The sequence below is a fragment of the Lytechinus variegatus genome, chromosome 4 (assembly GCF_018143015.1).
Source record: "Lytechinus variegatus isolate NC3 chromosome 4, Lvar_3.0, whole genome shotgun sequence".
Classification (NCBI taxonomy): domain Eukaryota; kingdom Metazoa; phylum Echinodermata; class Echinoidea; order Temnopleuroida; family Toxopneustidae; genus Lytechinus; species Lytechinus variegatus.
Window position 1 is genome coordinate 17,447,008 of NC_054743.1, and position 25,837 is coordinate 17,472,844.

Genomic DNA, 25,837 nt, shown 5'->3' on the forward strand with positions numbered 1-25,837 from the left:
CTTCATCGAAAAACATGTCCAAGTTCAACAGCCTCTTGAGCAAGTTCTGACCATGACTTCTCTATGGGGATAAATATAATCGAAAATTTCCAACAATAATCTTCAGGGTTATCTTTGACTAAAAATCTTTGCTAGACTCCAGATAAAAATTTCAAACGTAAGCAAAATTTGCATCAACAGCAGGCTTGGTTTTAAATAATTTTTATTCAAAGATAAGTTGAAGTTCAATATCCTCTCGAACAAACTCTGACCATGACGACTTTTTGGTGGACAAATATTGTTGAAAGTACCCAGTATATTCTTCAGGGTTGACTTTGGTTGTTAGTATTAGTTTATTTTGGCATTTTTACTAGGTCAAATACAATACTGTAGGAACAACAAAGTTATAACAATATAGAAAAAAAATGAAGGATATTTCACCATACATGTACATATCCAAGTTGCAAAGGAAAGGACAAAGTAAAACTGTAGTTGATATGATTTTCGCCCTGACCTGGACATGTTATAACAACGTTTACAGAAATCAATAAAAAAAAACATATTCACTTTATACAAATATCAAAAGAAATGATTTAAATAGCATCATCTAAAATTGGAATGAAAGAATGATATGGAATTCTACAATGTAATTTGGAAAAAATTGATATATTATTTATTTTGACATAGAATATTGATGATTTGCAATTAAGCAAAATTAGACTGTGCAATTCTAACTGCTTCTTATGACGTAACTTTGACATGAAAAGAAAGAGAAAAGTTCTGTACTCAAGAATGTTCCAGTCCATTCTTCCAGGCCATTGACCTGTGTGGATAACAAGCTTCATTCTTGTACTAGCACTGGATGATGTTGAGTGGTTTTAGATGATGTAGCAATGACTTTAATTGTGGCTGTGATATAGCGGCCCTCTAGGGGGAGCTATTAGTCATGATATTTCAACACCCTTAATACCAGCCAATGACATTTACATTTATTGGTAATTTGTGAGATTAGGATTTAATGATTACAAGAAATTGAATTGGTTCAAATTTTCTTTCAGGTGTAGTGGTAAGAAATTGATGCTTTCGAGCTTTGCCTGACGGCGATGTGACTTCTATTTCATTATTTGTTTGACATTTTGTAGTCATTAATGATTATTCTAGTAAATGTAGATTGTTATAATGATATTGGTATTACCTAATTACAAATATGATAACATATGACTAGTCTGCAAGCACAGACTCATATTTGACACTTAAACCAATAAACAGGTCTAGAGTGGAGACTAGATGTCAAATGCTCTGTCTGTGTAAGCAAGCCACAGTACATAGTGAATCTAGTCTCGCTACTTCAGACTTTGCATTATTCACTATAGGAATTGCAAAAACCAAGGGTCTCTGCCTGCATTCTAACATATGACAGTATCTGCACACAGACCAATAAGGAGTTTTTAATTGACAGAGAATGTAACTTTATATCAAATGATATAGAGAACCAGTCTCCAATATTGAAGTGCTTCACACAAATGTCTCACATTTCTGTTTCTTTCAGCTAAAGTAGATAGAATTAGAAATTTGTTCCTTTTCAGTTATTAAAATAGTCTTCAAAAGTTGAAAGCTTGTTTATATGAACTCGTTATGCATCACTTTCACCGTCCATAGGGAGTTGATTATTCCAGTAATTTGCATATGTATCATTTCAAAGCCCAACCTTGTTATCTCTCCATATTGTAATTAAAACAATTTAAACTTCAACCTGTAAAAAGTTGAAGCATCATTCATCAATCAACATCAGTTCTATAAATGACATTTAAAGACAGAAATTGATGGAGACCATCATATTAGAAAAGCTCAATGTACTCCGGGGAACGTAGAGTATGTACAATGGTTATCACCTTACATTCTTTGTCTAGCCCTCTATGACCATGATCATCCATCATCTATAGGTGTTTTCAGACGGCCTTGATTACCGGTAGCACCCGTTAAATTATGAGAACTTGTTCAGACTAGAAAATAAATAATTATTTTCTGCATTCAAACTGACCTGAAGAAGACCCTTTAGGGATAAGTTCTCGAACTTACGAGCATGCGCAGTATGGTAAGCAGGCAAGGTGTGAGATTCAAAATCACTAGTTCAGCAGCCACCCATGGCGCCCGCGTCCAACTACACGCTAGACTAAGGAAGTTCCTGTAATTTGCTTTCACATTGCCAAAATACCTGTGCCCTTGGAAAATCATCACGAAATTCTTGTTCTTTTGACAAGTACCTACTTTCTTTTGAGGATGTTACAAGTAATATTCTCTGATCGGGGTAGATCGGGCAAATTTCTTGATCAGAAAATACCTGTAACTGGTGAATGTGTAAGGTGGTCTGAAAACACCTATTGACTTGTCTGCATCTCTTACCACGGTCTCATTACACAAAGCCTAGTAATTGATCTTATGTCTGATTTTACAATCAATTGCACATCGTGGTCGATCCATTGATGGGATGATTGTGGTCGATCCATTGATGCAATGAATAATACATTGTTATGTCATCATTGCAAGACTAATACTTCTGGGTCCTAGCTCCCCTTTTGCTGAATTTGTAGAAGAGGGGTCCAGGCTGTGCCCAGCTGAAAACAAGCAAATAACATAAACAAAAACAAAAATACTAAAAAAAAACAAAAAAAAAAAAAAAACGCTCGGCACAATGCATACAAACACCTTGTCATAATTATATGTGACATCTGAACAGACGAACACTCAGATCATGCAGACTATACTGACTATTCTTACCCAAAAAATTGTTATAGTAAAGTCATACAATCTTGCAATTCTAGTTTGAAATCATGCTCAAATTGTACTTGGTTCATGGTGTTGTATATTTTGTAGTGGGTTATTTGATTTAAATGTTTCTTTAGTCTTTATTTTTGTTTAGACTTAATTATTAGTATAGGTTCAATGACTGATGAGCTATTTAATGTGTCACGCGATGGAGATATTAGCATCATGCCATCATATACATCAAGATCATTTGTACTGAGACCTGATATTTTTCACGATGGTCATGTTATTCATTCTCAGAAATCAATGTGTTATGAAGATCATTAGTATCCTTGGCTAAGATTAAGGTTAAAGGACAAGTCCACCCCAACAAAAACTTGATTTGAATAAAAAGAGAAAAATTCAACAAGCATAACACTGAAAATTTCATCAAAATCGGATGTAAAATAAGAAAGTTATGGCATTTTAAAGTTTCGCTTATTTTCAACAAAATAGTTACATGTATATGAACGAGCCAGTTACATCCAAATGAGAGAGTTGATGACATCACTCACTCACTATTTCTTTTGTATTTTATTATATGAAATATGAAATATTTTGATTTTCTCATCATTGTCATGTAAAATGAAGTTTCATTCCTCCCTAAACACATGGAATTCCATTATTTTAACATTTTGTGCTTCAGGCAAGGAGGTCCTAATTGTCAAATTCGTAAAAATTGAAATATTGTATAATTCAAACAATAAAAAACAAAAGAAATAGTGAGTGACATCATCGACTCTCTCATTTGGATGTAACTGGCTCGTTCATATAACTATTTTGTTGAAAATAAGCGAAACTTTGAAATGTCATAACTTTCTTATTTTACATCCGATTTTGATGAAATTTTCAGCATTGTGCTTGTCTGATTTTTCTCTATTGATTCAAATCAACATTTTTCTGAGGTGGACTTGACCTTTAAGATTAAGATTTTAAGATGAACAATTATACATCTACTGCTTCTATCACCGCCACTCACTTCTACTTTAATATGTACCCCTTGACAACCATAGCCAAGAAGCAACAATTCATGTTGTGAACCATGCCTTTGTGTTTCACTGAATTAATTTTAAGCCAGTTACATTCATCCCTCATCCTTATGATCCAGTCTTCATCTGCAAAGAAAGCATCTCATTTTAATTTCCGAAACCTTTTCTCAGAAAACCAAAGTCAAAGACAAAGGAGACAGCACAGACATCTCATCTTGTTTTTCAATAGTTATGGGAGTGTGGCTGCTCTCAGGGGTACAAATGACCGATCTCATAATGAACCAAATGACTTGAGGGGGGTATGGGCTTCTAGTGCCTGATGATGGATCACTTTGTTTTCAGCTCTGGCAAAGAACAAAGCAATATCTACTCAAATTATCCAATTAGGACTAACTAAACCAATTTGATGAGCAGTCAAATGAAATAAAGATGAACGACATAAAACTGAATACGGACTTCGTTGCAATCCTGCACACTTCATCTTCCGAAACTCCAAGTTTGTCGGTAAGGTGGCCTTGATGTCTCTTCTTTAAACTTGGGAAGAATGAAGAGCATCTAGAAGGTGAACTTGTTTTGTGTTAAAACCGTGTCAAGGAATTCAGGGTAATTTGATCTAGAGGGGCGCGGTGGTTGGTGGTTGGTACTTGTAGGGGCTTTATAGCTTTCGGCATTGACATAAGAATTTATGATAGTCTTTCATTCCTCTGTAAGGTTGGGAGGAGAATGCATGATCGTGAGTGGCAGAGGTATTTTACTTCAAGCGATGAAAAGTTTAGAAGGATTTATGAAATGATTTACCAGTGGCACGATTGATAAAGATATGCAATTTGAAATTTTGGTTTTGCAAAATGACTGGGTAGATTGTTGCTCTACTTTCCCTTGTTTTCATTAGAATATTTAAATAAAAACAAAACAAACTTGCATTGTATGGTTTATGTTTATGATAGAATTATCAACCGAAAAGCATATCTAGGTTACCATTATTTATCAAAATTTATAATAATTCGCATCTTCATCCTTATTCAATTCATCCCCTAAAAAAATTAGTATTGATTGGACTAGGATGTCACCAATATTTTTTATAAGGGAAAACAAGTAAAATTTTATGTTCATATTTGTTAGCAAGAGAGGTTATCATAACTAAGCAAACTAGATTTAAGAAAGGCCTTAAGGGAGGGGGGGGGCTTGGGATTGATATATTTTTTACCAATATTTTAAGCTACTCCATCTTGCATGATTTACACCTGTGGCTCAGCACCTTTCATCACATTCCCTCACTGGAGGCTTATACAAACTTGACTTTCTAACTTCATGTTCTTTTAAGCTCCGCTCTCTTTCTTTCCTGTTTCCGATGCTTGTGAGCTTCACTCGGGGCTTGTTTTGATGTGAAACACTTTCGGAAGCCCCGTCAACCAGAATAGAACAATTTTTCAACAGCATTCCATGAAGCAGGAAACTTCCTGACATTCTCTTTGTGTAGAAATATTTCTTGTATAATTTCGAGTCAGAAGAGCTTTATTTGTATACTGTTTAATATATAGGCTTAATGCCCTTTTAATCCTTAGGCACATACAATTTCAACACCTTTTAGCTGTGCTTAGACAATATATAAGTTCATGAATGCCATGCCTTGATTAGATATGATTATGAATAATTAATTTTCACTATGAAGATGGACACTGAAATCACCTGCGGCATTGTATTTCCCATGTATTAAATTCTCAGACTTTCCCACCACAGGATTAGTCTGCCGGGCAAACCCTTCACTCGAGTTAAGGTCTGAATGTGCAGCCTACTCATGCCTTGTGTACTGAGAGCTCTCAAGTTTTGTATGTGCTAGTCTTTGCTTGGAGGCACACTTGATCAAATTTCCCATCAGGATCTGTGCCTGCAGACTACCACAGGATATTCAACCAATCCACCTGGATAAAGAGTGGCAAAACTAGATAAAATAACCATGCTGAGTTACAGGTGCTGGTTTCAACCCCCCCCAAAAAAAAGTTCTTTGCTGAAAGCCGGTCAATGAACCTCCTGGTATATGTATCGTTATCATCCAAAACAAATTAAGAGTTGATTCATTCTGTCCCTTTTCCTGAACATTTATTATGAAAATATTGAAGTAGGTCATTGAAGAACATCAAGCACATATTTCCTGTCAAGTTCAGGATCATTATCCATCATAAATCTCTCCAATGCATCCACTTACAGAGGGAGGATCCATTAACTAGGTTGAGAGAAATATAACCTTGGAGTAATATAGAGTCTTGAAGTTGTCCTATCATGTTTGTTATGATCCATAAATTGCTCATGAAGTTTACTTGATCGATGGCCTGTTTGCCGATCTTTTGTTCTCTCCAATGAAAAGTTAACCTGTGAGATATGATATTGGCCATTTGTGTCTTGCTCCTTTCTCAACATGAGCTATTTGGAAATTATTCAATTAGTGATGAAATGACACAAGATAATGTCATTATTTTCTTGAAGAAGACTTCTTGAAAGGAGGGATTTATTAGCATCTATGGCATTAGACATGCCTCTATTATCAGACAATTATATTTAATGTCTTTTTTTCTTGGGATTGTCCCATATGGATGTTGATGTATTCATTTTTACTGGTCTGCTCTGGAAAATGCCCATAATCATCAATCTGTTCTGACCTCAATATTGATTATTTTGCCTTTCACACCTGCCTTAGGTAGATAAATTTTCGTAGTTTTTTCATCTGTACAAGATTGATGCTTTCATACAGAAAAAAATAATGCACATTCCTCTTGTTTGGCATCAAAATTAAGGAGTAGGATTGATAAATCAAATTCTGCAGGAAAAAGATCACCAAGTGTAGCTGATTGATGGTGAATAGCACTGATCTTTTATACTCAACTTCTGAATTATGAGCCATCGATGCTGTATTGCTGAAACGTGATCATGTTGGTATATTTTATGGAATAATTTTTGAGTAAATAAAAGATACATCACTATGAACAATAGGCAATTAAATATATTTGAAATCATGCACTGTGGGGTCTAAAACAATATTACAGGAGAATACAACAGGTGACTGTTTCATGTTCCGACATAATTTGTGCCCTTTTCATGTGTAACTGTTCTGCCAAAGTGGCATACCTTGAGAGGAGGAAAGAATTATTTTTTTTTTGGGGGGAGGGGGGGGATAGCCAAAACAAGATTATTACCCCTCCCCCCCAAAAAAAAGGAAAGGAAAGAAAAAAAATTGGAAAATTCATGTAATATACAAGAATCAACCAGCAATAGCAGTCAAAAGAGGATGCGATTTTCAGTGCTTGCCCCATTGCACTATTTAGACACCATTCTCATTCCCATTTGATCTGCCGTAAAGTGGTCTCTTCGTTATGGGAACGGTCTCAGTGGGGTTGACATGTTTCACGGGAAAATTCGAAATGGCAGTGTAGACATTCTAAATACATTGTGTGAAGTTGCACGCTCAAAATGTGCAAAGATCGCTTTCCAAAGAATAGCTGTGTCTTCACTCACACTAAAACCAGTTTAACGAGGCAAAGCGATCTTCAAAACTGCATCTGGAGGTGGTTTTCTAAACCGGTACGTTTGGAAGATCACTTTCAAGACCACTTCGACCGTTCTCATTACACGTTAAACTAGTTTCCACTAAGCTAGTTTTATAACGTTAGTGAGAACGGTGTCCTAGATACCCCACTGTCTGATGCTACTGATTGGGAAAAAGAGACGGAGACTGGATTTATTTTATATTTGGGTTGAGCCGCAAGTGGAAATCATTCATTACTGGTGGGAAGGAATTTGGAATCAATATCTGATCGGCATGACTGGCAAAATTTATGGTCAAATCTGAACATTTGTTAAAAAAGAAGACTTTGACATTAACCTGCCCTTATTTTGAGCTAAAACAGTGATATTTGACTGGGAAAAACAGAGGTAATGTCTGATTATGTTTTGCCATCATTAAAAAATTCATACCCTTGAAAATGAGTGATAAGAATACATGTAGGCTACACTCTAAATCATGATTTACCATGCTTTAGCTTTACCTCATTTAGGTCTTAACTTGTAAATGAAATGAAAGAAAAAAGGTTTTTACAATGATTGAGTGTGATATTCGGTTGTGTCTCTAGACTAGGAATTGATTTGGTCTTAAAGTGATCATTATACTTGGCCAAATGAAGTTCAGTTTTCTTGAATTCTCAGAGAGAGAAGTGATGCACGGAAGTCTGTGCAGTAACGGACAACAAAGACATTCAATGCGCAAGAACCTGACAAGGTATTTAATTTAGAACATTGATTAAAAAGTAAGAAGAAGTAAAGTCTTCTCCTTCACCTTCCCTGTCATCGAAGCATGCATGGGTAGAATATTTCCTTATGCTTTACTACATTGATATTTGACTCAAGTTTGGCATTTGCTGTAAGGGGGGGGGGTCAGCTGCATGTATAAGCTATACTAGTATAATGATATTAGAGCAATGGATCTTAGGATTTGATCAGTGACGATTCCATCCATACATCATAACAGGAAACCAAACTGTCCCATCTTAGTGGGGTGCGATGACAGGGTTGTCTCAGGAAAAGGTTTGCAGATCAAGGTCCCGTCTTCCAACGAGTTGCGATTGATCTGATCAATCTCAACTCCAACGTCAACTTCAACATCCATTATGCATATTTGTTCAAAATATTTTCTAACTATTACCGTGTTTACACATTGACTCGGCTCGGGTGTTGAATCCGCGAGCCGGGTTGAACACTGCGAAGAAGGGATCAGAGATCGCGTTTATATGTACATATAAAAAGGCGAGTTCAACACGGCTCGCGGATCTCGAACGGAAGAAGAATTATGACGTTGCAAATTAAACGCGGGAAATTCACCGCCGGAATCGAATCTTGTCCGTGCGAACAACAACAATGCCAAAAGTGAAAGCGTGCGCAGTGACCTGGTCAAGAGAGTTCGACACGGCTTTCTGTTTACACACGAAAAAATTGCCGAGTCTGACTCGGCTCGCGGGTTGAAACCTACGATTTTGGCGGATCAAAAAAGCCGTGTTAGACACGGCTCGCGGATCACACTGATCGCGTTTACACAGCATAAAATTGCCGTGTTGAGCACGGCTCGCGTGTCGAACCCCCGAGCCGTGTCACTGTGTAAACACGGTATATGATGTATTCATGCATTCATTGGGTGATTTCAAGTTCGGTGTTGGCCTTGGTGCTGGTGTTAGTGTTGAAATTTCGATTGCTTCCCCTAGCTTCAAAACTTATCAAGAGTTTGTAAAACTGATCCAGATCACATTATTGACATCTCTGCAACTAGTGAGTGACTTTTCGGGACCATCCTCATTTTATGTTTGGTGTTATAATCGTGTAAAAATTGACCCAACACCAACACCAAAAGGTCAACACTGAACTTGAAATCACCCATTGTTTTGTTGAAAATTCACTGTGCTTCTCTTTGTTCACAAAGGACATTGTGCAAATATTCTATAGAAAAATCTCTTTGTAAGATGGGGCCCAGATTGAAGCCATTTTACATTTCAAACCCTGATCAGTCTTTTTTTACTGATCCACTGGGTGATTTCAAGTTCGGTGTTGGCCTTGGTGTTGGTGTTAGTGTTGAAATTTTGATTGCTTCCCCTAGCTCCAAAACTTATTCAGAGTTTGTAAAACTGATCCAGATCACATTATTGACATCTCTACAACTAGTGAGTGACTTTTCGGGACCATCCTCATTTTATGTTTGGTGTTATAATCGTGTAAAAATTGACCCAACACCAACACCAAAAGGTCAACACTGAACTTGAAATCACCCAATGAACTTGTCCAGTGATAGTCACTTGAAATATTGAATGATCCACTTGAGCATGTCTCAAGATTGTTGATTTGTAATTGCATTGACTGATTCTTTGAACTTGTCCAGGCCCCTGTTGCATAAAAGTTACCATTATGATTACTTTGCCATCCAATGGTAACTTACATGGAATCCTTGATTCTGATTGGCTGTTGATGAGTGTAACCATGGTAGTTACCATAATAGTTACTTTTATGCAATGGGGCCCAGACATAGTCACTTTATGTTGATCATGGATTTACTGAACTCATCTAGAGGATGCGTCATACTGGAGTCAAGTCTTCCAGCTTAGTTTTATCCATACACATTTGTTTTGGCCCTTGATAAAAAAAATGTTCCCCAAAGCATGGAGGTAGATACCTAAAGGTGAAGATTGCTTGTGTTCATGATTTAAACCAGGGGCTGTTTCATAAAGCTGTTCAGAAGTTACAAGCAACTTTCTTTTTCTGTTTCTGGTAACTCCCTTTAGGAACTCAGCAGGACAGCATTTTGCTGGAAACGCCAAGCACCAATTAGTACCTAGGAAACATTTTATGTCTAGGTTAATCAGTCATAATGGCTTCACGAACAGACTGGTGATGCTCGTAACTTACAAGCAGCTTTTATGAAATACCCACCAGAACTTCTCTACAGCTGGAGGAAATCCAGAATACCGTAGGGTGAGCTGCATTGGAAAGGTTCAGAAGTTTGGCTGTAAGATCGCTTGGAGCATTCACCCTAAATTTACTAAAACACTGGACCAGTTCCCATTGGATCAATCCAGAAAGAAGCAGATTTACTACTGGCTTGCAGTTTATGTTGTTTCATTTTGTTCATATCTGCCCTTGTAGAGGGCATTTCCTCTGAAAACTGTATCAGTCAATGCCCTTCTGGCACTCACCAGAAACTTTGATAGTGTTTTATCTTTAAAAAAAAATGAATAAGTGAATGGACTGATACAGATTTCAGAGGCAGTGCCCTTTTGAATGGTTTTAACCTAACATGTTGGCTCAGTGGTAGAGTGATTCCTTGTTAACGGGTGGTCGTGGGTTTTTGACAGTGGAAAATGCAAGTTTTCTATCAGCCCTATCCACTTTGAAAATTGAAATATAGTCAATTCATCTTCCAGTTTTTGTTTGACTTTTCACTTGCTAAGTCCAACCATGGTCCAACACCACCATTTCATTTCACATAACCTGGACACCGTTCTCACTACCTTCCTAAAACTAGTTTACTGGAAAATAGTTTAGTGGAAACTAGTTAAACATTGAGTGAGAACGGTTGAATCGATCTTCCAAACTAGTTCAGAAAACCACCTGGCGATGTAGTTTTTAAGAATGCTTTGCCTCGGTAAACTGGTTTTAGCGTTAAGTGAGGACACAACCGTTCTTCGGGAAGCGATCTTTGCACATTGTGAGCACGCTACTCCACACGACAGGTGTAGAATGCCTATACTGCGGTTGTGAATTTTGCGCGAAACGTGTCACCCGACTGAGAGGGTTTCCATAGCAACAAGATCGCTTTACGTGAAGTGATTTTGAAAACCACTTTCGTGTGATCAAGTGGGAACGCTAGCAAAGCGATCTTCCAAACTGGTTTCCTGAATCGGTTTCCAGTAAACTAGTTTTAGAAAGCGTAATGAGAACGGCCTCCTAGAGAATGAATTCTGTATGGAAACACATGATGTGTTCCAGATGTGGTATATATACAGTAATAATGTGATGGCAGCCCAAGTTCAAGCTAATAAACCGGAGCTAAAGACCTCACAATGCCAGGAGTAAATCCACCGAAAACAAATTATGAAATCACATGAAATAAACAAAACATGAGTTTGATGTATTTCTGTAGTCTCCCACCATGTTTCTGCCTGATTGCTCTTTCAAGACCACCAGTCTACTCCAGCTCTTAAAAAATGATTTTCGCAAGGTTTTTGAAGGTAAGAGGCATCTTGGGAAGTGAAGTAAAATACAAAGTAATTGAAGAGATGTTATTTTCATAATGGCCAGTTCTGGTGAAAAATGTTTCTCTTACATTGGAGAGATATAAATAAAGCATGATATAAAATACAATATTGGAGTTTCATATCAATATTTTATCCATCATGGTTTTCTATAAATTTATGGATCTGATTAAAGAAATGGTCATTTATATCTCTCTGCTCCAATTCAACCATTAGTTCAACTAATTTCATACCAGAGACCATATCAAGTTGGCCAAGGACACATATTTCTTATTAGTGCTCTGGTTCTAATTCTTGGATCATGTCCAAAAGATAGATGAAACTCATCATATTTAATGATGTTTGACCTGAATTTGAAGTTGTATGAAAAGAAATGGGTCAGATTTGCTAGTAAAAAGGTCTGGATTCTGTTGTTTGTGGAAAGTGTTTTTTTTTCCACAAAAGAATTGTTTCTCTTTTTCTTGGCTGCTTCAGATATGTATATGGAAGAAATTAATTGTACGTCTTTTTGTCCATTCATCTTTATACTTGATATTTGGGGTTTTCAAAGATTATTATGCATTTTTGATTTGCTAAGATTGTGCTGTTGAAATCACATTTCTTTCACTTTTTCCCCAGATTTTGTTGAATCAACAAGATAACAATACAGAGTATTATTTACTTTTGATTATGACATGAGCAATCAAGTATTTGTCTGACTGATGTGTCAATGTCTGGCCAAATGTCCTTTATTAAATTGTTAGAAAATACCCTGTCAACATTATACCATCAAATTATTTTTATTGTCATTTAAGCCGAGGCGTACATGTACTGTACCTTGCTTTTCATGAGATGGTTCAAAGTGCTTACCACAGGAAACAAAATTATCAAAATCTATACATATAAATGCTTTGTTCACACTTCTTTCTGATTGAACGTTTTTCCTGAGTTGAACCTGGTGTAAACACTACACAGTACATGAACCCTGGAAGAAGTAGCAGCATTCCTCATGTTACATAAATCTTGACCTAGATAGACCTCAAATGTTAAACAATAATATGCCATTGCATCTTTGCGGAAAATTCCATATCAAATTCGACATTAATCTCAGCTCATTTTGAGGGATACTCTGGCACCCGTTCAATGCTGTTTGCTTGAGGGTAAATCTCTCTGCATATTTCCATCTTTCTGAAACAATGAATTTTGACAGAACTGTCCGTCTTTTGTGGATTCTATCAAATTGGATGAAATTTGTGATTTTGAGATGAAGCAGATTGGCACATTTTAACATGACATACATTATACTTTATTTATTGAACGAAATTGTTGCACAAATTTGGTTATATTTCACAAATATTCATCAAATGTATCATTTTAAGTTTAAGGGGAGATGATGATGGGAAATAACACAAAGAAGATATTTCAACAAGATTGAAAAAGGAAAGAAAACTCAATAAATATGTGGAAGAAGCTTTGAGTAGTCAGAATACAAAGTATTTTTTCTAATTTCATTTTTTTTTGAATATTATAGACAACAGTTTTCTGTTAACTTTTGTGTATTTGATTTTGTATGAAAGTCCTAATTACATGAATAAGGTTATCCATCATTCTAATTAGCCCACATCAAGATTAATCAATAGATTTAAGTAGGCCTATGCCTGATCAAATATAATATATACACTGACGTAGCAACACATGTGGCTTATTTCATAAACCATTGAAAATGTTCTGCAGCCCTCCAGTCATGGCTGCCATAAGTTACAGTGCTCTGAAGTTGGACTCATCTGTAGTCTTGAGATTTTCTGATGGAATCATTTGCTGAATTGTTTTGCAGGTCGATGGAGATAGGCTTTGAATAGTTCTCAAGAACCATGTCAACTTTGTTAAATGTAAATGTTTTTATGATCTATAAGGTGATGAGATAGATGTATAAAATCCTTTCAAAGCCTTCCAATCAAACGGATGACCCTATTATTTTGGCATCTCCCGCATTTTAGGGGTGAAAAGGTGGCACAAAGAATTATTGGGTATGGCTCAGTGTTTGTAAAGATTTTGGGTTGGTTTGTTGACATCAAACTGTTATCCTTAGCCAGTCAGTTGCAATAAATATACCCTGATTATAGAGAGATGATTTAAAAAATGACATTTAGTAAAGGGATGATTTATAATAAGCGCTGCCCTATTGAAAGATTTGCTACAGTTTGATCCATGGATCAATCCAAATCTCTCTGTGTTTAGGCCTATCTAGGAAATTCAAAGATTTGGGAAAGTCAACTTGGACTTGATGTAGTAATAACTAGAAATTGTTGCATTCGGCATGAGAAAGAGGCTGTTCTCACTACATTCCTAAAACTAGTATACTGGAAACTAGTTCAGTGGAAACTAGTTTAACGCGTAGTTAGAACGGTCAAAGTGGTCTTGGAAGCGATCTTCCATACCAGTTTGGAAAACCACCTCGCGGCGTATTTTTAAGATCGCTTTGCCTCGTTAAACTGGTTTTAGCATAAGTGAGGACACAACCGTTCTCCTGGAAACGATCTTCGCACATTTTGAGCTCCACACGACAGGTGTAGACTGCCTATTCTGCGGTTTCAAATTTCGCGTGAAACATGTCACCCCACTGAGAGCGTTTCCATAGCAACAAGAGCGCTTTACGTGAAGTGATTTTGAAAACCACTTTAGTGTTATCAAGTGGGAATGCTAGCAAAGCGATCTTCCAAAGTGGTTTCCTGAATCGGTTTCCGGTAAACTAGTTTTAGAAAGCGTAATGAGAACGGCCTCAAAGACACCCCTTCCCCAATATCCTTCAGACCAGTTGGATGTTTAGAGGAGAAACTATACCCAAGACAAGTGCTGAAAATGCACCCTCTTTTGATATCTGGTCAGATTAAAATTTCAATAATTTGTTGTTTTTAGTATTTTTTCAATTTTTCACTACCTGAAATTGGGGCCGAATTTGGATAATGTTCTCCATACAACCCAGACACACCATTGTTGTAAAAACTTTTAACAAGAGATGATTTGATCTACATTCAAGTTCAAATTTATTTTTTGCAGTTAGGACAGACCTTCCACTCCCATTCCAAGCAGAATAAATCAATGGAGTCTATATGATATTGATAATGTACATTTTTGGAATGACACAAATATGTGCAGAAGACAAAATCTTTATTTCATTTGTAAAGGAAACATTGCAATAATGTTGATCTGTTTTGAAGCAGTGCCCAGCATCACATGTAGTTCAGGTTTCTTGACCTCTGAGAGGACGTCTTATGACATGGAATGGAACAAGGGCATGGGTCAAAGCGAAGGTTGACCATCCCTTGACCATTACAGCTCAGGACATTTACCCCCAGCAAGCCTTGCTTCTAATCAGGCCGATGACAGAATTATCTTTGACTGAAAATGAGCAGACTTTAGTATGTCTTACCACTGAAAAATATATGACAACACGATAACAAGTATATATATTATCAGGCTACAAACTAAAGACATAGTTGCTTGACCGAGATAAAAACTATCCATGAAATTGTTGAGAGTATGGGAGTACACGTTTTTGACCCAAATTTACAAAAATACAAGGTTGATTTGTTGATACTTTGTCTATACATTGATTTATGAAATTTTGCATTTTGTCAAATAATTTGATTCATTAACTATACCATGGCTCATTGATTTTATTCCATTTTTACAAATATTTTTATATTATCTGGTTATAGTAGCTTTTAGGAGAATTTGGACAAAATTTGAAGGGATTTTGGATAAAATTTGAAGATAAATGTTGAGTAAAGTTATGATGTTTTGGAATGTAATTGAAATCACAGTACAGGTAAAGAATTAATCACTATTGTTAATGCAATTGATTTCTAATTTAGTGTAGTTTTATGAATATTGGCAGTTGTAATCAGATTTCAGTAGCTTTTTATCCCTTCATTGTATTGTGAACAATATCAATATGGATTTGCATCTTTATAAAACTCCCTTATTTTTTTGAATTAATTCTGTACATGCAAATTTGCGAAGTGCTGCTTATGGAATATGAAAACAGTGATTATACTTGCAGAGATTCTTACGATTTTATTATTTCATGGTAGTAACCATTTTTCTTTCCCTTTTTCACTTTGTTGTATTTAATCTTTAGACTTACACATTATCTTCGCCAACACAACCAAGAGTTTATTGAACTATGCCAAGAGCTACGAGGTGCTGCAAGACATTCATTTGATTCACTCATTTTACTACCGGTAAGTTGAAAGGATGGAGATGATGGCGAGAAGGAGGAGGGGGTGGGATGATGAGGATGACAATGTTCCCAATTATAATCATGTGGAAGTGATATGGATAATAAAAAGACAGGAATGATGAGAATGATGCTGGTGATGAGGATAATGATTAATATGATGATGATGGTGGCGGTGGTATTGGTGATGATAAGGATGAGGATGACAATTTTCCTAATTATAATGGTGTGGTGGTGATGTAGATAAACATAAAGACAGTAATGATGAGAATGTTATTGATGATGGTGGTGATGGTGATGAGGATAATGATGGTGATGATGATATGATGATGGTGGTGATTGTGGTGGTAGTGATGGTGGGAGTGGTATTGGTACTGATGGCAGTGATGGTGGTGGTGCTTTTGTTGATGCAGTCAACATTTGAAACACTATTGCAACCTACATTTTATTGCTTCATCTCAATTCTTGAAGCTCTCAATCGAGATCAGCCCATGTACCATTTCGCACGTACATCATGCCTACTTTCAAGCATACTGGATCAAGTTCAACTCCACGACAAAACCATACCCAGACGCAATAAATCTTTGCGAATTGGCTAGTCGACATGGCAAGTTAATTGGGCAGATTTTGAACGAGACTCGTCTCGTAAAACCCTGTATGAATTGAGAACAGAGCACTTGGCATGCTATGCCGAAGTCTTCTGACTTTGTTATTCCCTATCCGTAAGACCCAATTTCAAGTGAACCTATAGGCCTACAACACAATCTTATACTTGATGATATAATTTCTCCCCAAGTGTACTTATGTATGGTTTGTGCAAGTAGGCCTACAGTTGGTAAAAGAAAAAAAATGAAAAAAAGGAATGACGTATTCAGTGAAATTCCTGTGTGTTACTTATGACATACATGTGAGATGAATTACTGCCTGGACCTAATTGGAATTGTGTAAGAACATCTATATGAGACTGAAGATGCATAAAGAGTAGGCCTACCTCTGTGTAGTTCAGTGATAAGCACTCTATTACCCTTTTTAGACAGGCTAAAATTTCCTTAACCCCGTACTATTGGTGGGGCTAAATGGCAATTTAGCCCCACCTATAGTACGGGGTTAAGCTTAGCCCACTTTCGTTTTACACAGCGTTTTTGCAAAGTGGGCTAACCCCACCTATAGTACGGGATTATTTGGCCCTGCAAAAAAGCAGGGTTATCCCACCAATTGCGGTGCTAAGAGCAATAGTACGGGGTTAAGATCGCATGTGTAAAACGAAAGTGGGCTAAGCTTAACCCCGTACTATTTGGCCCCACCTATAGTATGGGGTTAAGGAAATTGTAGCGTGTGTAAAAAGTGTACGAGTGTAGTACTATACTACGAATGATCGACAAAAACCACTAGTCCGGGGTTAGCGAGTTTCGTGTGTAAAAAGCAAGCATTCCTTATCCGGGGTTAGCAATAACAATTTGGCATGTGTGAAAAGGAAAAAAATAGTACGGGGTTAAGGATAGTACGGGGTTAGCGATAGTCCGGGGTTAAGAAAATCCTGTGTAAAAAGGGCATATTTTGACATCCAGGGACTCTGAGGGATGATAGTGAGAGTGAGACGTGTATCATCCCAAGTAGCATCTGAGTACTGTTAAGGGGGAAACCATTACTTGTTAAAAATTATGATTTTCAGATCTTGGTATTCAAAGATGGATGTAATTGGAAAAGAAATAAAGTTGCACTGAGCAGGAAATTAGTTATGTATGTTAAAATAGTAAACACAGTAAATAAAGGTATTCTGACCTAATTCTGATAGAGATTGAGGTCAATGACCCCAGAGCTGGACTAGGTCATTCCGACCTTGTTTTTCATGTCCAAAGTTGACCTAATTTTGATTGTTTGATGTTGGTCATTAAAAAAATCTTATTTCTTGCTATGAATTGCAGATCCTCCCACAACTTTTCTTAGATTATCATATTTTGTCTTCAAATTATTATATGAGATAAATTATTTCATAAAGTTGATGATGATATTTTAATGATATTAATTACAGTATAATCATTAATACACTAATGAATGTATGAATGCCTACACGCATGAACAGGCAAAAAACTAAATGATTGAAATAAATAAATGTAAGAATTTCTAAATTAATAAAAATGAATAAAAACTATTTAAATAAATGAACAGATCCTGAATATAAATTTACAAATAGATCAGTGCTAGATTTTACAAATTAGATAACAGGTGAATATACAAGATCCACCCAGTTCACAAAGTGAGTCCTTCATCAATTAAAGAAACATGTTATTTGAAGCTGGGCCTATTCCTGTGGTTTGTATTTATTTCATCCTTTTCTCATTGACCCAGACTAATTTCCCTTTTTGAAAGTGATGCAAATCCTCCAAATATGAAGCGATATCCTTGCTTTTCTTTGCTTCGAGCCTCTCTATTTCCTTTTCCCTGTTACACCCTTTTTACTGTTAAATATTTTGATATTTCCCATTTTTTCCCCTCAAGCCTCTCTTTTTCCATTTCCTTGTGAGCTATGACACCATTTTCTCCTTTGTTCACAACTTTAAGTTGAAATGCTATCTATATATTCCTTTTATAAAGCCAAAAAACGTTTTGCTTTAATTTCATGTGTGGAGATACATGTGGTTGGTAGTGATATTTTTTTCTTAATCAAGATGAAATGTGGCGAATTCTTTTCTGGACAATGATTTAAATTTGATTATTATGATAAAACCAAGAAAAACGTATTTGCCTTTCTTCAACCAATGCAAGAATCCGAAAACTCCCTTGCCTGGTGGATTGGTATGAAGATCTTTGGGAAATCTATAGATCCAGGTTTCGAATGTCATAAGCGACCATTTATAAATAATCGCACTGTTTTCCAGAAATTTGCTGAAATTCATGGGCGATCATGAGTGGAAAATGAAATGATCTTCTTCATGTATCTTCATTTCCTAGGCGGATAATTTGATACTTATCTTTCGGCATGTAATTCTGGGCCCCATCTTACAAAGTGTTACTATTGATCCCATCAATTGTAACTCTATGGAAATCCATCAGTGTCATAATTTTTTCTACAGGAAATTTGCAAAATCAAAATGTCCTTTGTAAATAAGGGAGAGCACACCAAATCATCAAGAAATCAATTAATTTATGGATATACATTCATATCTAGAATTTTTTTGGAACAAATATGCATTTTATATGTTGACTTTGCTGGCTTTCATAGTTGCAATTGATCGGATCGATTACAACTCTTTGCGAGACGTGCCCCAGATCAATAACTGCCTTATAATATATTTGAATTATCTGATGAAATGGCAGATGTTCATAATCATGTACACCATTGAAGGCTTCGCTTTAATTCAGCTGGTATCCGATTCCATACAAAAGTGTGAGTAATGAGGACTCATAGGATTATGAATGTCAGTGACAATGGACCTGATTCGATATCCTGTATTAATACAATGTACATGTTTGATAATTTCTATATTGATGGAAATTGAATGATTTAATCTGGGAACTGTAACAATGAAAGTGCTTTCTTATTAAGTACTTTTAGTAGTGATAATTTTGAAAAAAGTTTGATTTAGCCTCGTAAAAAATAGTAAATCTATTTATTCAGTGTGTTGCAGTGTTTGTTTTACTTCAAGTTGGTCAATAAAGTCCAAGAATTAGACCTGCGTTTATCAGATGTCCTCCACTAATCGATTTGAACTTGGCAAAAAAATTATCTTGTTGAACATCGACAGGTGTATTTGTGTAAGTAGGGTAGGCCTATTGTCTTCCCCAGGTGTTCTTCAAAGGTTGACTTGAACTTGATGAATTCTTCTTGAACACCAAGCTTGTATGTGAATTTGACTTGGTGTTTTAAGGTGTTCTCGTGTTGAACTTGAATTTAAACTTGATGAAATTGTCATGTGTGTGAATGGTCCAGTTTTTCTTTTCACGGATACTCAGCCTGAACTTAATGAACTCATCTTGTGTGTGAATGGGGCCTGATTTTTCAGGTGTTCTCAGGTTTAACTTGAATTTCAACTACAGTAGATGAACTCATTGTGTGAGACATGGTGTTTTCAGGTGTTCTCCTCAATTTCTCTCTCTCTGTGCTTGAATCAAAACTTGGAAGAACCAGATTTGTGTGTAGTGTGAATGGTCTTGGTGTTTTCAGGTGTTCTCCTCAGGTTTACTTGAACTTGGTGAACTTATTAAACATCAGGGGTTGTGTCATACCTTGACACATCAACTATATAGGTCAGCTTATGTTCAGGTTTGTCTGTGACACCACATACAATCCCGCGGTGATGAGAGAGTCAACATACGTGCTAGATTGATTGAAACAAAGACATGAAAATATATTAGATAATGGCAAATAGGGTAAATTGAGTTGGATCAAGGAGAGCTTGAAATTTTATAGAGAGGGAGAGAAAGATGGCTGGTACCCAAGTTCGTACTGAGCTATGATGTAAGACATTTAGACTTGACAATTCTCATTGTTCGCAGCCAAAGCAATGATAGACAAGACCAATTGCCACGTTTGAAAAGGGGGCTAAGTACTTTTCAAAATTCAAATACACAACATAAAGTGAAAATCTATCAAACTTAACATTCAATAGAATGATGATATGTAGGCCGAGATTGTATCCTTCATTAAGAAAAAATGAAAATAATATGTAAAATCCTTTGTTTTTAATCTAGTTGGGCTTAATAATCTTAGATCCCACTGAAAAAAGTAGCATGCAATATCTCCAAATTCAATTGCTGAAAGAAGAAGTTAGCAAAGCAAGTATGTAGGCCTTCTGCTAGTATCTGAAGATATGAAGAGGATCTTTATTCCATTTTAGGAGTGGTGTAAATATTCAATGTCAAACATGGCCAAGGTCTTGTGATAAGTAGCTCTGTAATACCAGAAGCACTGGGTTTCACTGGTCCATCACAGGTGTGTTGATATCCTTGCTAATACGTTTGTTGACAGCAGTTATTTTTTTATTTTCAGACTTTGCATTGTTTATAACAAGCATAATCAGTATGACCAAGGTTTCAATTTATCAGGTTCATGGAAAGGACAGGGGTTAAAGGTCAATCGTAAAAACAAATTTCAGACATGGTAACCGTTGGTAACCATTACATTTTGAGAGGGAAAGTGGAGAAAAGTGAGAGAAGTTAAGTGTTCTCCAAAGAAGTATTTAGGCTGTTTTCATTTATGTTTCAGAAAATAATGAAATTATTTTTGAATGAGGATGGGGATAAAGACGAAGAAGAAACGCCATAAGGAGAGGGGATGGTGATGACAATGTTGATGATGATGATATTGATAATGATGATAAAAATGATGATGATGTTGATGATACAAATGATGGTGATGACGATGATGATGATAAAAATGATGACAATGTTGATTTTGATGATGACGATGATAATGATGGTGATGATGATGATTGTGCCAGTGTTGATGATGATGATAGTGGTTATGTTAATGATGGTAAAGATAATATACTTTGGAAGGGGGTTGGGTAGTAAAATTAAAAGTTTGGGACAACTACCAGTAGATTGTTATGCGAATACAGCGTAATATTTCTAAGAAGTTGATGGAAGCATTTATACCAAGCATTTTGATAAACACATTGTCATCAATCACTTCTTCGTAGGAGGGATATGACGATGATAAGTTCGGGAACAGAGCCAATAAGAAAAGCTTTTGTAATGTTCATAACATTTTAGAGTTTTTTTTTCTTATTTCAGGAATCTCTGCATTGGATATCCTGTAATCTACATTGTAACAATACAATATAATGCATTTTTAGGGGGGCTCAATTATTAATTGACCCTTGCCTTTATAAAAACTGTTTGTTATCTCCGAGAAATACACAATATTTACCACGTAACAGAGTGTACAGAATTATATAGCAAAATAACCTGTATTGCACCAAACATTATCTAAAGTTGTTAGAAAAATTGCAGTTTATTTAAAGAAGAAAAATATTCAATAGATTATTATTTTTTTTATTCATTCCTCCAAGGGCAAATGCTTCATTTAGCAGGTTTTGAATTCCAAATTATTATTCCCAGGTCAGCGGATTACCATTATCGTCAATTCAGGTCATTATCTTCATTTTTTTACTTTAAATATTTTCATAATTTTGTGGTTTCGGTATTTTTGCTAATCGGTCTGGGAATGACCACTATACAGTGTCCAACTTGTATGGCTCTGATAGAAATGAATAGTCTTAATAACATGTCAGCCTTTTTCGTTATTGTCAAGAGAAACGTACCTATAATCATCATCAAGGAAGCCTGTTAAGTCCACAAAATAAAATTATAGGATTTCATAAACTTATTCATCACCCATTTAGGCCTCTCATTGTGAGATTATCTTCATGCATGATTACCTTTGGGAATATGTAGAAATGAAGATAGTAGCTTTCAGTAGTAGATTCTCATTCTTGATATCATCAGTTTGGGGGTTAAAAGGCATTGATTCATTTAGGGGCAGGATAGTTAAGTACTACCCCCCCCCCAAAAAAAAAAAAAAAAAACACACTTTGTGCTTTCGTTTTTATAATACACCTATCAATTGTAAGACGCACCCCTTGACCCCCGGGAATGGTGCGTCATGGGTGGGTCATTTACCAACAAATTAGTGACTCAGGGTACCGTCATGGAGGCAATTGGTCAGTCAGAGCATGGAGAATAGGTGCGTCATAGTCAGTCATTTTACCGGGGTGCGTCATAAAGCCTCACTGCCCTCAGCATGGTACGAACGGCTCTGTCCACGCACTTTACTCACGTCGTCGGGCGTTTGTATTTAAACCCTGCATGCTCATCGGGATGCTCATCCTTGGATTAAAATCTTGTCTTGAATTTTCTGTCACCTTGCATAAGAAGTTATTTCACTTTTCTTTAGATCCATTTTTATATATCCAGCCCGCAAGCCCGCACGATGGCTTAGGATGAAAAACAAGTTTTTCTTGCAGCGCGCGTCTCGTACGTCGTTCCTCTCAGATCAAAAACTGATTATCTTGGGGGGGGGTGTTCTTTGCAAAGGACGTCTTTCGTGTTGCGGATTTATGATGCGCCGTAGGACATTGGTTTTTTTTTTAATGCCTGCCAACATATTTTATTCATTTGTTGGTGAACAAAAACCGTTGCTTAATAATACCGTATTTGCCGGCGTAAAGGCCCCACCCCCATTTTGCGAATCATCTTTGAAAAAAAATGCATGACAGAATACCCGGCGAAGTCGGAAAAAATCTTGGTTGGAAAATTGTTCAACAATCGCCGCGGAATGGGAAATAATAAACACGCATGCTGTAATTCTTCTTACTGTTTCATCTTTTTCGGAAGGCGACGCAAGGAAAATAATCCACCATCGACGTGAAGAAACGGCCGATCGAGGTAATCAAGCGCTGCGGATGAAAACAAGAGCTGCGGAGGTAAACAAGCGCTGCGGAGGTAAACAAGAGTGGCGGAGATAAACAAGCGCTGCGACAGTAAACAAGCTCGGCGAATATATTTTATTTCTTTCAATTAACGTCTTCTTTTCATACAAATAAAGTTGAAGGTCAAGTCCACCTCAGAAAATGTTGATTTGAATCAATTGAGAAAAATCAGACAAGCACAATGCTGAAGATTTCATCAAAATTGGATGTAAAATAAGAAAGTTATGACATTTCAAAGTTTCGCTTATTTTTAACAAAACAGTTATAATATATGAATGAGCCAGTTACATCCAAATGAGAGAGTTGATGATGTCACTCACTCATTATTTCTTTTGTTTTGTATTGTTTGAATTATACAATATTTCAATTTTTACGAATTTGACGATTAGGACTTCCTTGCCTGAAACACAAAATGTTAAAATAATGGAATTCCACGTGTTCAGGGAGGAATGAAACTTCATTTCACATGACAATGACGAGAAAATAAAAATATTTCATATTTCAAACAATAAAAAACAAAAGAAATAGTGAGTGAATAACATCATGGACTCTCTCATTTGGATGTAGCTGGCTGTTCATATATCTTTTTTGTGAAATGAAGCGAAACTTTGAAATGTCATATTAACTTTCTTATTTTACATCCGATTTTGATGAAATTTTCAGTGTTATGCTTGTTGAATTTTTCTCTTTTTATTCAAATCAAAGTTTTTTTGGGGGGTGGACTTGTCCTTTAAATAAATACGCAAGCACGGGCAGTGTTTCAATGTTTTTTTTTTTATTGAAGTCGGTGATGTCACATGAGATAAATAATCTACAAGATGTACTGACATGCCATTGATTGAGTTTGCCGTGCCCGTTTGGGCATTTAGCATTACCTGCCAACAATCCGCTAGCATTGAGTGGGTTCAGAAGAGGGCTCTGCGTATCATTGCCTGGCCAAATGTCTTGACATACATTGAACTTCTACAAAGTATGAATGTGTCATCTCTTAAAGACAGACGGAGTGAGCTTCTTGAAGGATTTGCACGCTCGTTGCTAAAATCGAAACGACATCACCACTTCTTGCCTGAAACCCGTAGGGTTAGAACTGGTCTTTCCATAAGAAATGCACATCATCTTGAGATTCCTCAGACTAGAACAAAAAGATACCAACAGTCGCCAATCCCCCACTTTGTGCAATTGTTGAACTCTGTAATATAATGTAATTTTATATGCAGCTTTATTTTTTTAGCAACTGTAACACTTTTTGTACTCCACTTTGTTTATCTTTAATCTTATTGATTTTATTTTATGTTTGTCACCTTTTTATTCCAATGTTCTTTTTTTTACTTACTTGAGTTCCACTTACATGTAATACGACTATTCGATATGTAATTCTGCCCAACTTCAATGATTTTTTGGTTCATTTATTTATTTATTTTTTACTATAAAGCATATACTGTACCAGTCACATTTCTTTGACTACGTATTTGCCTGTTTCGGCCGGAGAACATTGGATTCATTGCACTGAATTTGCTGTTCTCTGGTTTAGGCAGGTAAACATGGTAAATGGGTGGTCAAGGGATTGTGACTGGTGGTGTACTATCTACAGCATATCACATGGTTAATTCCAGAAGTTCATACCAATTTATTGTAACATCGTATTTATTTCGCTTTTGTTTTATGACTGTCATACAAGGCTCAAACTAATTGGAAATTGCAATTATTCACAACATTGATTTGGTTTATATTTTTATAGGACTTATATATTATTTAATTTGTCTTGCTATTTACAATTTTTTATATCATGTACATATTTTTCTTGTTTTAAATATGATATTTTAAAAGTGTAACTTAATTTATATATGCTTTTAATACTTGCAACTTTGCTGATGTGATTTTGACGATGATAGTTTTACAATGTTATAATTTCAATCAATAATCTTTTTTTGAGATTGTCCAAATTATTTTCTCTGGCTTTATTTGTTGATTATTTGTCAAGCACTAGAATTGTGATGTAATCTTTTAATAATATACATGTACATCTTTACTTTGTAAATATGATAATATGAGTCTTCGGACTTTTGTCATGTACCATTTTCACAATAAAACCAGAATTGAATTGAATTGAATAAATAACGAGTGAGAGAGAGGTAAAGACCAAGTGAAATAAAGACATTGGCGGCGGAAGCCCAAAGAATTAGAGGGGGTCTACCTTAGTGATGGACAAATGTAAGTAAAATAATTTCACAAGCAAAAAAAAAAGGTCATCAACCTAAATTTTAGGGGGGGGGAGGACAAGAGACATTTTAGGGGTCCACCAGAATTTAGGGAGGGGGATGCAGGAAACAAAATTGACAAGCAAAAAAAAAGTTATGAACTAAAAATTTAGGGGGATCGTCCCCCATCTCAATTTTTTTGGGGACCTGCCCCCCGCCTATGAATAAAAAAGATGAACCCCGGGGGGCCACTTACATTGACGAGTGGATACCATGCGCGACCAAAAAAAAACGTAAAAAGGATGTCTTTTTCACGATAGGGCACGTTACGTACGTAACGTGATAAGGGTGTCAAAAACACAAAAATAAGGAAAAAGGGTATCTATTTCGCTAGGAAAAATACGTGTTTAGGGTCGAATTTGCGGGGATG

General features: G+C 36.1%; 1 protein-coding gene across 1 annotated transcript in view; it reads left to right on the forward strand.

Moving 5' to 3' along the window:
• The window catches only part of LOC121413520, an 83,484-nt gene extending 67,382 nt beyond the window's left edge, over positions 1-16,102 (forward strand). The window contains exon 7 of the mRNA XM_041606353.1: positions 15,678-16,102. Coding sequence (XP_041462287.1) covers positions 15,678-15,789 — 112 coding nt within the window. The 3' untranslated portion in view covers positions 15,790-16,102. The remainder of the gene's footprint in view (positions 1-15,677) is intronic.
• The last annotated feature ends 9,735 nt before the right edge of the window (positions 16,103-25,837 follow it).